The sequence below is a fragment of the Glycine max genome, chromosome 6, assembly GCF_000004515.6.
Source record: "Glycine max cultivar Williams 82 chromosome 6, Glycine_max_v4.0, whole genome shotgun sequence".
In the NCBI taxonomy this organism is placed as follows: domain Eukaryota; kingdom Viridiplantae; phylum Streptophyta; class Magnoliopsida; order Fabales; family Fabaceae; genus Glycine; species Glycine max.
Window position 1 is genome coordinate 14,561,228 of NC_038242.2, and position 14,285 is coordinate 14,575,512.

The 14,285-nt window shown below is 34.2% G+C and overlaps 1 protein-coding gene across 2 annotated transcripts in view; it reads left to right on the forward strand.

Moving 5' to 3' along the window:
- The window catches only part of LOC100809371 (callose synthase 10), a 62,684-nt gene that overhangs the window by 23,605 nt on the left and 24,794 nt on the right, over window positions 1-14,285 (forward strand). For both annotated transcript variants that reach the window (XM_041016564.1, XM_014776528.3), the window contains 14 exons: window positions 21-113; window positions 216-318; window positions 399-522; window positions 1,132-1,321; window positions 1,421-1,473; window positions 1,813-1,873; window positions 4,079-4,160; window positions 7,644-7,693; window positions 9,614-9,700; window positions 11,396-11,481; window positions 12,236-12,263; window positions 12,657-12,754; window positions 13,327-13,408; window positions 13,514-13,674. In XM_041016564.1, coding sequence (XP_040872498.1) covers window positions 21-113; window positions 216-318; window positions 399-522; window positions 1,132-1,321; window positions 1,421-1,473; window positions 1,813-1,873; window positions 4,079-4,160; window positions 7,644-7,693; window positions 9,614-9,700; window positions 11,396-11,481; window positions 12,236-12,263; window positions 12,657-12,754; window positions 13,327-13,408; window positions 13,514-13,674 — 1,298 coding nt within the window. The remainder of the gene's footprint in view (window positions 1-20; window positions 114-215; window positions 319-398; window positions 523-1,131; window positions 1,322-1,420; window positions 1,474-1,812; window positions 1,874-4,078; window positions 4,161-7,643; window positions 7,694-9,613; window positions 9,701-11,395; window positions 11,482-12,235; window positions 12,264-12,656; window positions 12,755-13,326; window positions 13,409-13,513; window positions 13,675-14,285) is intronic.

A 14,285-nucleotide genomic window follows, 5' to 3' on the forward strand; every position in this document is an offset into this window, starting at 1 on the left:
GTTCAACATGTGGCTTGCAGACTGGTAAAAGCAGTTTTGTTGAGCATAGAACATTTCTTCACTTGTATAGAAGTTTCCATCGTCTTTGGATCTTCTTGGCATTAATGTTTCAGGTTCGTTTTTTGCCATCCATCATTATATTTCTCTGAAGTCTTAACTCTGATTATGGATGATTTTTTCTAGCATAAAGCATGTCTAATTCCTGTTCCATGCAGGCTTTGACAATCATTGCTTTCAATCATGGACACATCAACTTGAATACTTTCAAAACAATACTTAGCATTGGGCCGTCATTTGCAATCATGAATTTTGTCAAGAGTAAGATATTTGTGTTTTCTGTAGTTGTTGCTTGTGTGAATGGCAAGTAATTCTCAAATTACTATTTTTATGATGAATAGGTTTCTTAGATGTGTTGCTTACTTTTGGGGCTTACACCACTGCAAGGGGCATGGCTGTTTCAAGACTAGTTATAAAGTTTTTCTGGGGTGGCTTGACTTCCGTGTTTGTAACATATGTTTACCTGTGAGTTTCGAATTCCCCCTTTGCTATTATGTTATGTTATTAACAGTGTTGTGAGGCAGTGAGTGGGTTGAGGCGGCTGCATTGTTTTGATTCGAGGAGGCAAAGTGATCACGTGAATGAAGTGATGCTGATATTAAAAAAATACTATAATTATTCATAATTTTTTGTAGTGACAAATTACAATCAATATACAATTTAAATGCAAACTAAGCAATGCCAATACTTTGAAGTTTTTTTCTTAGCTCCTTTTTAGTGTTCTCTGCCTATGGTTTTTTTAGAGGAGGGGGTGCCTTGATTTTCAGAGCGACTGGCATGCTGTGTTGCATGTATCTTGATCATGTTTTGTTTTTTTCCTTAGATTTTTCATTGTCTTTTTTTTTTTGAGGATTTCTTATTCTCTAGACCAATGTATCTTTTCTTTCATAATAAATAAATTCTTTGTTCATGAAAAAAAAACTTTAAAAATGTGAAGCAATCCAAATTGACAATGAGGCTATTTTCTGCACTGCCCCTGTGCCTAGGTGGCTACATCTGCCGTTTTGCCAACACTGGTAATTTGGAGTACATCTCAACTATATTAGTTTTTACCATAATTATGCTCAATTGCAGGAAGGTTTTGCAGGAGAGAAATAGCAATAGCTCTGACAATTCATTCTATTTCCGGATATACCTTCTTGTGCTTGGTGTTTATGCTGCTATACGTCTATTCCTTGCACTGTTGCTCAAATTTCCAGCTTGTCATGCACTTTCGGAAATGTCTGATCAGTTTTTCTTTCAGTTTTTTAAGTGGATTTATCAAGTGAGTTATTTTTACTATTTAATTGTGTCCTTGTTATTTCAACTTATTTCACTTTTGGAAATAACTTGGTATTTATGTCTTTTTAATAATTTAATTCAGGAACGATACTATGTTGGACGTGGTCTTTATGAGAGGATGAGTGATTACTGCAGGTTGGTTATCATGCAGAAAATGAAATCTTGTTGTGATAAGCTGTAACTAATAGGATGAGAGACCTATTTACTTGCTTGTACTGAGTTTGTAACTTTAATACACTCAGGTTAAATACAAATATGATTAATTTTTTTTTTGAACTACTGCTCTTGAAGCTTGTCTAATTACCACTATCAGTGTTGATAACTTATTTCTTGTACTGGGTTGTTATTAATGTTTACTTTTTTTTTTGGACATTTCTTACTGCTTGTATTACCTTTTATGTTGTCAGTAGTGCTGCGTTGTGATATAGATTTTTCAATTGTTATTTTTCTCAATTCTGTTTTTGAGTTCTGCAGGTATGTGGCCTTTTGGTTGGTGGTACTTGCCGTCAAATTTACTTTTGCTTACTTTCTCCAGGTAAGGCAATACGTTTCATATATATATATATAGACACAGACGTTGTATGTATCTAGGTGAGGCTATTGACCCTCCAGTATGCTGATTTCCGCTTTTTAGATTTTTACTTTTGTTATACTTTCTATACTTTCCCTTATTTGATTTTTTCTTCTATATAGAAATTGACATAATTTAAATTTACTTCCTTCGTACATTGTAAAAATAAAGTAAATATGAAAACAGTTTATTTTTAATTAAAACAATAAATATTTGTAATTATGATAAGATTATTTTATTAAGGGAAAACTTTTAAATTTAATAACCTTTCCAATAAATAAGTATTCTATTTATCACTATCTTAAACATGAGAAGTAATATTTTTATTTATAAAAAGATCAATGTAATTTTGGAAATAAAATAAAAACATAATTAGCTGAAAAAGAAAAATGGAAGAGGGAAGTTAATTCATTTTTTCTCTTTTTACTTCACCTGATTATGGTTTCTATAGTTTTATTTATATTAATAAAAAGGTTAAATTTGTTTTTTGGGTCCTCTAATTTATTTTTTAGATTCAATTTGGTCTTCTAGTTTATTTGGGGTTCAATTTGGTCCTAAAATTCTTAAAAACGATTTAATTTGATCCTACCTTCAAAATTAGGTCAACGGGGCTAGGAAATCACACTTTGTGGCGGTTTAAAACCGCAACTATGTAGTTTTAAACCACCACAAAACACACATTTCCTAACACCGTCAGTTTATTTTGACAAAAAGATCAAATTGAAGAATTAGAGGACTAAATTGAACCCAAAAAATATTAGAGGACCAAATTAAACCTTAATAATAAATCGGAGGGCCAAAAAACTAGTTTAACCTAATAAAAATACAAAAAATTATAATAAATAAATTTTCAAGTATAAATAACTGTAAAAAAAGGTGTTGAAAACATGTTAGTGAAGGATATTTTGAGTATTTGAAGTTATAAACAACTAAGAAATGTAGATAGGAAAATATTAGTGCTAAAAATTCTAGTGTATTCCCGCAAGAGTGTCATTGTGAGTGTAAGCATACAAGTTATAAATCCCATGTATTATTATTAATAAGGGCAGAGTACTCCTATTGCATTGCTTGCAGCTAATTAGGATCAGACATAGCATGCTTCACACTCTTTGGTTCACAATGAGTTAGAAGAAGAGTTGGGTTAATTCTGGGTTGAACTATGTCAGACTTTGATCTAGTCTACATAGGATGAGTGTTAGCGCTGGCTATGGGCAAAGGAGAATGAGCTAGAATAGCAGAGTCTAAATGCTCAACAGATGCAGAGACAATGTTAGAAATATTAGGAACTGAGATATCAGTTGAATGTCCAGTAATTTCAACACTAGTATCATCATTACCACTAGTGATTCCACCATTAGAAGGTAAGGTGCTATCAGAATCAAAATATTAGAAGGAAGAGACAAAAACAATGCAGATGTGCTGGGAAGAGGACATGGGGAATAATGAAGCCGGTCACTTATAACATCAGAGGCCTAGGAGGGGGGGTGTTAAGAGAAGTTCAATAAGGAGATTAGTACTAAAAGAACAGGTGGATATGGTCTGTTTGTAAGAGACAAAAAAAGAAAGAATTGATAGATCCATTTGCATGGAGTTGTGGGTTGATTTCAAAGTTTGCTGGGCAGAAAGTCCAGCAATAAATACAGCGGGAGGAATTTTGTGTATATGGAGTGAAGTATCATTTGCAATGCAGAGGAAAATAGTGGGTAGTGGTTTCATAATGCTTGAAGGCATTTGGAAGGAAGTGGAGAAAGAATTGCCATTGCAAATATATATGCACCCTGTGACATAGTATTGGAGAGAGCTTTATTGGAGGAGATAAAAAAGATTTAGCAAGAAAGCCAGCTAGACATGTGGTGCCAGCTAGAGAAACTTAGATGAGGATAAATTTCAAAAGTTGAATAGCAGTTAAAAAGTGAACAGTGTAAATAGGCATATTGGAGTGCCAGTAGCCCCCACCTGATGTTTCTAGTGAAATGGCTATTTTTATTTGGTATAGTGGACCAAATGTCATGTAAGTATGTAAATATAAATGCCATTAGCATAGTAGATAGTATGCATGCATAAAAGTAAAGGTGTCATTAGTACAGTAGTAGATAGAACGTGGATAAGGAAAACATTTACATTTACGATTTACTAATTATCATCAATTTCTAATTCCTAATATTGCAGATTAAACCTCTTGTCGAACCTACCAATATCATTGTTCATCTTCCATCTTTGCCTTACTCATGGCATGATTTGATATCAAGGAGTAAGTATATGCTGTTATTATTTGATTTTTATTCATTGGGTCAATTTTTAAGCCTTGGTGTTTTCTGTTCCATTTTTGCATGCTGTATGTTTTTGAATGTATCTCTAATCTAATAGTATAAATTTTTGTGCTTTTGATTTGATTATTCTTTTAGATTAATGATTAATTCATTGAAAAAGAAGTAGAAGGTTGGTGGAACTGGAATCTTTTAGGAATATAGATAAGTAGAAAAGAAACAAAGAAAGAAGTACGAACAAAGAGTGGTAAAGATAGATAAGGTGATCGAGCAAATTTCTAGAAGTATAGATTATAACATAGCTGGAATATGTTAGAAGGGAAAATTCTAAATATGCGCCATTGATGTTCGGTGTTGTAAATGGCAGATTGCAGGAAATCATGAAAAGCCAAAAATCTGCTATATAATATAGTGGATAGTATTGCAGGCTCTTATATTCTTAGAATGTGAATTTATGTCTAACTCCATCCCAAAAGCTAGCTCAAGGGGAGAGGGTTGTCCCTCACTTATATACTCTAACTTGGTTTAATTTTAAGCCGATATGAGACTTGAGTTTTTTCCAATACACCCTTTCACGCCCAACACTTCTTGAGCTTGATGCGTGGATAACAATGGTGGATGATCCTTTGGATTAATCTTAAATATGCTCTGATACCATCTTAGATTCTTAGAATGTGAATTTAGGCTTAACTCAACCCCAAATGCTAGCTCAAGGGGTGAGGGTTGTCCCTTACTTATATATTCTGACTTAACTTTATTTTTAGCCGATGTGGGACTTGATTTTTTCTCAATACAGACAAGCAGAAGTGACATAGCAGTGGAAAATGAAATATAAGACATATATAGACAGCAAAGGACAAAAACAAAAGTGGAAGAGAAATAAAAAAATGGGTCAAGAAAAATAAGAGAAAAGAATAATATAAAAATGGAAAAAAAACTGGAAAGCTATAATATTTTATAGGTTAAGTGGGAACAAAATGTTGTGCCCTGGAGGACTTGAGTATGTGCAGGTTTTAGGATTGGGGAAAATGGTCTTTGGCACAGACCCTTCAATTTTAGGTTTGGTCAAGTAACACCCAACAGCTTTATCAGATGATTCAGATCTGCAACTGACACCCCAAGATCCATGACCTATGCCACAACCACAAGATGCCTAGTGCTTGCGATGACACTTTTTTGTGGAATATGCAATGTGGCAATGTTGTGATAGAAGATCAGCTCGAATCTGCAAGGCAATAGCACTATAGTGCCCCTATTGTCACTGTTCTACAATACTTATGAACATGTCATCATATTTCCACTCATTTGGGTGGTTGATTCCTTTGGCAATGCTGTTAAAATAATGTATCTATCCAATGGGTTTCACCCTGATTTCCAATTTCAAATGAAAATGGATTCCAATCTTGTGGGATTGGAGAGGTACTGCCAGGGAAATACACAAATTGTAGTTTGTTTTAGTTTATTTGACTTGCGGATAAGTTTGATTGACCAAAATGTGTTTGGTAAATCAGTTGATCTCACTAGCTTCTAGCACCTTTCTATGTTATTTGAAGTAGTGCTTGAGCTTATATTATGTTTTTCTTTTCTTTCTATTTTTCACCCTCAACAATTTAACAGAATTTCTTATTTACCCCTCCTGAATCTAGTATTTCATGAGAGGACCATTCACATTGAAATAGATTTCCATTTCATTTTGGTGATGATCTTATCTAGAGTGATCACCACTCTCTTTGATAATTTGAACTAGTTTTTTTTTGCTCAGCAAAAGTAGAAATGTTATTAATATGAGGAAGTACCAGTGGTACTATAAGTACATATAGGCTGTAGGGATCCATCTGGTTCCTTTAATTACAGAACCAGAGAAGATACACCTAACAGAATTACATAGATTCATCATCTGGTAGCCCCTTCTAGTTACTAAACCCTTCCTTTAAATTAGTGGACCATTGGTTAAAATGTACTACAAAATCCTTCTCCATGGATTTGACCCACGTCCAAATTAAGAGGACAACATCATCCATCAATTTGCTTCCATCAAAACTTCCATTTTGAAAAACTATTCTGTTTCTATGCTGCCATATTGTTCTTGTGAGAGCAATCCACCAGCATTTCCATCTTGTAGCCTTCTTTCCTTGATCTTTCCCGATTCCATGTTGCAAGAAGTGATCCCTTGGGTTTTGAGGTAGAGCTGTAGTTAGGTTAACCCAGGACAATGACTCCCACCATAGAGGGAGGATGCTGGTGCTGTTGAAGAATAGGTGAGTAGCCTCCTCCTCTTCAATTCTGCAGAAAGGGCACCGCGTATCTGTTAACATCACTTGTCTCCTTCTTAGGTTTGACTTTGTTGGTAGTCTATCCCTAATTAGCCTCCAGGCAAACACCGCTAGAGATAGTGTCAAGATAGAGTTTACAAGTGTTGGACAACCCTCACCCTATGAGTTAGCTTTTGGGGTTAAGATAGGCCCGAACTCACATTCTAAGATGGTATCAAAACCTATCCTAGATCCATCAAAAGGACACCCACCATATTATCCACACACCAAGCCCTAAAGTGCTGGGGGTGTATTCTGAAAAACCCAAGTCCTATATTGGCTAGAGATAGTGCCAAGATAGAGTATATAAGTGATGAACAACCTTCACACTATGAGCTAGCTTTTGGGGTTGAGTTAGGTTCAAACTTACATTCTTAGATGTTGACAGTGTAAAATAGTTCAAGAGGTAGTGCTGGAAACTTTGTAAATACTGTTTAGGATAACTCTTATGTGTGTAGTTATTATTTTTGGTCCATATATTGAGCTTTGCTGTGTAATACATGAATTTCACCAGTCTCTCATTATCTCTTCCCTAATAGATCTGTCATGAACCTACAGATCCAAAAGCTTAAACTGTTAGCTTGATACACATGAAATTTTTTATACCCCGCCTGATATACTAGAGTCCTTTGAGATTGAAGTGGGGATATTACACAGGTCCAGCTACCTTGTGCTGAAATTTAACTTTTATCAGGGCAGCAAGAATTGAACTCTAGGCCACTTGAACATAAGATTTTGATACCAATGTCTCAAACCAACAATTCCAAAAGCTTAAGTTGCTAGGTGAAGACATACAGATGGTTTTACAATATCAAGAACATATTTCTTTCTAATAACCACTCAATAAAAGAGCAATGGCCATGTACAAATTTCTTTAAAACTGTTAATCACTTTGTGCGAACAGTTAACCACTCTTTAACAAACAATATAACTTTCTTAATAAGGATATTTTTGTCTATTATGTCAAATCTAATGATTCTTCTCTCCAAATAATTCTTTTGTGGTTATCCTTTGTAATATAATTTGAAGCTTTCTTTTTTAGGTGTTCTTGATGTAAATTTTATCTCAATTTGGTTTGCTTGTATCTTGTGGATATCAGTAATATACAGTTAAGAAATTATGTTTGGGACTGATTTATGCATGCAAACTTTGCAGATAATTACAATGCCTTTACTATTCTTAGCTTGTGGGCTCCTGTTGTGGCTGTGAGTATTCCTTGCTTTAACTTTGTCGTCATCAATCTGAGAAAACTGTTACTTGATCATGCTAATTGATTGTGGATTGGTTTATCGAGTTTTTTTTTTTTGGTATACTTCAGGAGTAATTTCCAATAAAAACTAGGAATTGGTTCACACCATTTGTATTCAGAGGGAATATTAGGGAGGTTGATATCAGAGGAGAGTGGAGAAATATTGGGGAAGTTGACTGATAAAATAGTGTGTCAGTGTTATATATATTAATTATCTGACTTTCATTTCATTTTTTCTTATAAAATCCCATTTATGGTGATTCTTATTGTTTTGAGTGTCCTCTTATCTGATGGCAGCATGTTGGAAATAGGAATATTTTAGGAGATAAAAGTTTCTTTGATGTTTTTTTCCAAGCATCCTAGATACGGTGTTGAGAATCTAAAAGATATTCTAAATGATATTGTAATATATGTACTTTGTAGGCATATAATCCCTGATTTACAGGAAACCAAATATCCTGTATTTATGTGTAACCAATGCTATAAGCCTATATAAACATGCATCTGCTGTGTACTCTAACACATGGTTTACACTCAAATATCCCTCAGTTTCTCTCATTTTACACTGGGTATAGCCTAGATAATTGTTCTTCACGTGGCTGAAGCCATGGAAATTGGGGTTATATGGAGACTGATTTCATCTAAACCACCCATGGACCCTGCTGATGTAATCATGTGATGACAGAACCAAGAATCTTTGGCATGTCAGCCAGACACTAGCCCACCTGCGGCAACTAGTCGATTGTTGTTGTTGGATTTGCCAAGGGCAACAAAGTCACTGTGGGTGGGCACAACATATGTGCATCACTCTTGCTCTAATTTGCTTTTGGAGAAAGGGAAGGGGCAGAATTGACATTAAGTGGGTCTGATTATGAATCTAATGGGCCAAAGCCTAAATGGGTGTCATATCCCAGTTGAAAAAGGCAATGGGCATAGACAACTGGGAGTCTCAATTAAATTTTATTCCAACCTTGGGGACAAGGTTGAATATGAAGGGGGTGGTATTGGTAGGAGTTAGGACAGTTATTGTAGTTCGTTTGTAGAAGAGTTAGTCAATTTGAGGGATTTGAGACGTTAATAAAGTGAATGAGGATGTAAAGGTAGAGGCATTCTATCTTGTATCATTTGAGAACTGAGCATTGCTCTTTGTGAAAGGAGAAATCTTATGCGAAGGCTAAAACCTTGGAGGAGAGTTCTCTCTCTTATTTTCTATTCCTTTGTAAATAAGAAATACAATCTGTTTCTTCTATTTTCTAAACCCGGTTCCTAACTTATTCTTTCTCTATTTTCCAAGTTTTTTTAGTAGTTTCATCAACAGCTGTGATTGTTTAGAAGTATTTATTAGCTCATTTTCATTTCACATACTCTCATACTCCTGCATGTTTTATTAGTCTAATGTGAAAGCATGTTGCTCCTGGACTTCTATTATCATTTGGTCTAGGCTCTTAAGAATTTTTAAAACATAAACCTGTCTTATTGACTATTATGGTAGCTTTTAGTATTTAAAAATACCGGTAATGTATGATACACTTCATATCCAATATTGTGTATTAAACATTATGCATTATAGCAGGTAGATTTGTATGGGATGTAAATCTTGAAATCAGAAAATGATATCTGTAAAGCACAAAAGACACAGGTCTGGGTAATCTAATCAGAGGAAATTTTTCTCTAATCTGAAGCATAGGACATCAAATGTTAGTTGGCATTTCACTTTTATATGATGTTTATTGTGTTGGGGTAGACACCTCACAAGTTCAAATAACAGTACCCTTACATCCTGTTAACAACTATGCTTTTCCTGTATTTGTTTAATGTACTGTATTCATGTATACTTGGCTGTGTCTTACTTTGCTAATGCATTCAAATTCTACAGATTTATCTCATGGATATTCTCATTTTTTACACTATCATGTCAGCAATTGTTGGTGGTGTGAGTGGTGCGCGTGCTCGGCTAGGCGAGGTATTTGGGTTCCAAAGTGGCATATGAGGATTTAGATTGTTGTTTCTTTTCCTTTCAATTATTAATATTAATTGTTTAATGAAAGTTGTTGGGTTTGCATATTCTTAAGTTGTATTAATAAGTGCATTATTTAATGATGGGAGAGAAAATGCTGAAAGATTAAGCTGAAGGGTAATAAGAGAGTGACAGGAAAGAATAAAATAAGAATGACTGACTATATTCTTGTCTCTTTTAACAGAAGGGTCCCATTATAATTTCTCTTCATATTCCTGAGACTGGTATGATAGTTTCCTCCATAGGCTGCTTGGGAGTTTATTGCTATCCTTGCTAAACCAATAGTATTGTGATAAATGAGAAGCTCAAAAGTTGCAACCAATTGAAAATATAATAGGATATGAGATTAATGTACTTGATTTCTGGTGCTTGTAGGTTAGCATCAGTCGATTGCTCAAATATTAATGTTAAATTATGCACTTTTTACTCCTTATCAATGGGGACCCTGCTAGAGTAACTCTCTCATTTATGTCCGAGAGGTTACTGAATCTGTGTCCAAGGTCACAGTTCAGCAGTCAGTTAGTCGGTTGGCTAGTTTTTAGTGATTTGTAGTAGTCTGTATAGGAGTATACTTACTCAATAGAGTCCTTTCTTTTCTTAAGTATGTGTGTATAGGCTTAACTATAGTTCTCTGTACTCTTGTTAGTTAGCTAACTGACTAGAGTCAGTTGAAAGTTACAAGTGTAACTGTCTATATAATCTGAGGTGTAACTGTTTGCTCATTGGGTCGAATCTTTTCACCTTTCACCTCAAATTCTGTTGTGAATTTTCTGTATAAATACTAAATTGTACACAAATCATTTGATGCATTTTTTTTTTTTGGTCAGCAAAGATAATATAATATTTATATTGAAACAGTACCAGAGGTACCAAAAGTTACAGATTACAGTTTAGAGCCACAGATAATAGGATCCGCAGCATAGTTTGGATAGTATGACTATAAAACAGTTTCAGTCTACATGTGGAAGACTGATGCATAGGCCTAGTCTATTAACCCATCCACCACTACTGAACGAAAGCTATGCTAAGATTGCTAGACCACTGGTTGTAGTGGGTGGTGAAATCTTTCTCCAAATCATTTGATGCATTGAAATCTGAATTCTAGTCCAAAGTCTCTTAAAATCTCTCCCCTTTCACTTGCTCATATTTTCTATCACAATCTTCAACTCTGCAACAATCTTAATAGACCCTAACGTTGCAGGTGCACTCCTGCACTCCCTTGCTTGAAAGCTCTTCATTTTGATGTGTTACACTGTTACTTAGGCACTCCTATGCTAGGGGGACCACATGGGAAATGAGTAATGGCAGAAGAGGGATTTGGGCTTATATCAAACTTGCCTACATGGTAACAGGTGTGGGATATTAAGGGGCAAAGATAGAGGCTGTGTGAATACAAGGGAAGAGGGATGAAATTAGACATGTGGGCAGTTAAGGAGTGAAAATTTGACTAGTCGCTTGACTGACCTGTTGCATCTTTTGCTCTTCTGTTTTGAGGATTTCCTACTGTCTACATCTATTTTAAGGATTTAAGGATCTATTCTCTATTATTCTTTAAGAAATCAAAATTCCCATGACTACAAAAATCTGTTTTATGCATGGATTGTCTGTAAACAATTATTTCTTATTAATGACTTCTTGCAGATTCGTTCAATTGAAATGGTGCATAGACGTTTTGAAAGTTTCCCAGGGGCATTTGTAAAAAATTTGGTCTCTCCACAAATAAAAAGGTGGGTTTTCTTAGATATAGCTGGTTTAACTGATATATTTCTATATGGCAAGCTAGTAGTTACATTTATCTTTTCTATCCATTCTTAATTTACATAGTAATTGACTTGATGATATAGATCTGGCGGGTCATCATTTAGATCGGTGGTTAGGGAATATGATTTTTCTTTCTTTTTTTACACTGTCGAGGTGCTAGGTATTTCTAGTAAAGGCTTTTTGGTATTTTGCTATTTTTGGTGAATAGTAGATTTGATCAGGGAGATTTCTCATGTCATATTAGAGCTCTTTGGACAGGCAAGGTTTATGGGTGATTGCCATATATGTTATTATTTGGGTATCATATTTTTACTTTTCAAGGACAACTTGTGGGTCTGATGCATGGGGATATTTAAAAGCATAGAGAATCTCTGTGAATCGCTTTAGTGATAGTACTTAGCATACTTGATGTTTGCATACATAAAAGAATCAAAGAATGCATACATTTTAGTTTTACAACAATAATAAAAAATTAAAACTATTTTCTACGACTTTTCTTCGGGATGATACATTAATCCGCATAAATCCCAATGAAAATTAATCATTACCTATATTTCCTTGCTTGTGTCTTGTATTTTTTTCTACAATAATTTTTTTATTATGCAAGTTTAGTTTTGATGTATGCTATTGAATTGTGACCATATATAATAATTTTGTTTTATTAGTTGAAATATAGCCTTTTTTTTGGGCCAATTTGATTATGTTTTTGTGCCTTTTCAGGATTCCCTTGAGCGGACAATCAACCCAGGTATTTTATTTTGTTTTGTAGGGGAAGAGTATGCTACACTAAGTTAAAATTTGTATTGTTTTATTGCTAGTTATTTTAGTTGGTTCAGATCCAAATAGATCTGTGCAATTCTATGTTGTTTTTTTCCTTCCTTTGATGAAATTTGATTTAAACTGTCATAGAAGCCTCCGGCAAAAGTTTGTATATGAAGGGAAGGGTTTAGTTTCGGAGAACTTAACTGTTTTTTTTTTTTAAGAATTCCAGATCCTGTTGGTGGCATTGCACCTTTTTATATCTTTGTATTCTGTAGCTACTTGTTTAAATTACAAATATTTTTTTTATCATCTATGCACTTCTATTTTTAGGAATTTTAGAATTCAGTTTGGGAAAATGAATGTGATTGATTTGGTGCAGGATTCTCAAGATATGAACAAAGCATATGCTGCCATGTTTGCTCCATTTTGGAATGAGATAATTAAAAGCCTGCGTGAGGAAGATTTTATTAGCAATAGGTTAGTCAAAAGAAACTTGCTGCTTGACAATGTGTAATAAAAAGAAACTTACTGTTTCATGGTATGTGGCAAAAGCTCATGGGAAGAAGAGACTGGCAGCTTTGCACATATTTTAACCTTTTTAGTGTTACTTTCTTTTAGGGGATATTTTATTCTCCTCTGGTTGTGTTATAATCAAAGGGAAAGGAAAAGTAGTTAGGGATAGTTAGTGCCGTTAAAGCAATTAGTTAGAGGGAATCAGTTAGAAAAATAAGGGGGAATTATTGTGGAAGGATTTCATTCAGAATAAGAAAGTTTGTAAAAATGGGGAACCCTTGGAGTAAATTTCCTTTCTCCTTATTTCTGTTCAATTTCATTCAAATGTAATAAAAATGATCATTCTCTTGCCCGATGCCTTTAGGGGCTCCTATCAAATTGTTCATTTCTTCTTTTACCTCTGATAAAAAATGCCTTTAATCTTTTAAAATTGTGATAATAGCATGCCTGCTCTGTATCTTTTAGTTTCAAAATCTTTTCTAGCCAGTTACCCGTTTTTATAGATTGCTTATTTGTTTATTTTTTAACTATTACAGGGAAATGGACTTGCTCTCAATTCCTAGTAATGCAGGAAGTCTGAGATTAGTTCAATGGCCTTTATTTCTTCTAAGCAGTAAGGTGGAAATTATTATGCAATATGAATTACTTGGAATGGATATTTGAAGAGACTTCTATGGTATGCCAGGGTTGTGTTAATCTGAATTAATGTATCTTAATGTTCAGATCCTGTTGGCGATTGATTTGGCTTTGGACTGCAAAGATACTCAGACTGATCTGTGGAACAGGATATGTAGGGATGAGTATATGGCCTATGCAGTTAAGGAATGCTATTACAGTGTTGAAAAAATATTATATTCATTAGTTGACAACGAAGGAAGACTTTGGTATGAATTTCACCACTCACTTCTCAAATTCAGAAAATTTATCTATAAAGGAAGTGTCATGTTATGTACAATTCCATTTGGAATTTTTAAAGCATTTGACTGTTGAACGGGAGACCTTATCCCAATTAAAATATTTATGTTGATATTTTTAAAGCTAAAAGGTACTGAAATTAGGGTTACGGTTTTATGTGTTCAAGATTGGGGAACTTTTTTTTGGTTGTAAAGAGAGAAGTTTAGAGGTAGTCCATGCATATGTATCCGCTTGAAGAGTTCTTTTCTATAGCTTAGCTAGGAAGGAAAAGGACAGATGAGAAACAACTATACTCACTGAGCACATACTTGAGAAACAACTATACTCACTGAGCAAATCATATAACCAAAATGTTGCTTGGAGAGCTTTTGATTGAAAAACTGTTTTTGTAGAAATTAAGCCAAATCATACATTAGCTAAGTCTGTTCTGAATTCTTAATGACTATTACTGTGCTAAAAGTCTTTCAAGGGACTTATTTTTCCTGGAAAGCTTTGTTTCAGTTAATGATTATGTCTTTGATTTATTGACAATTATTTTCTAATTCATTGTTATTTTTACTTTGGCTAAATGAGTTTTCCT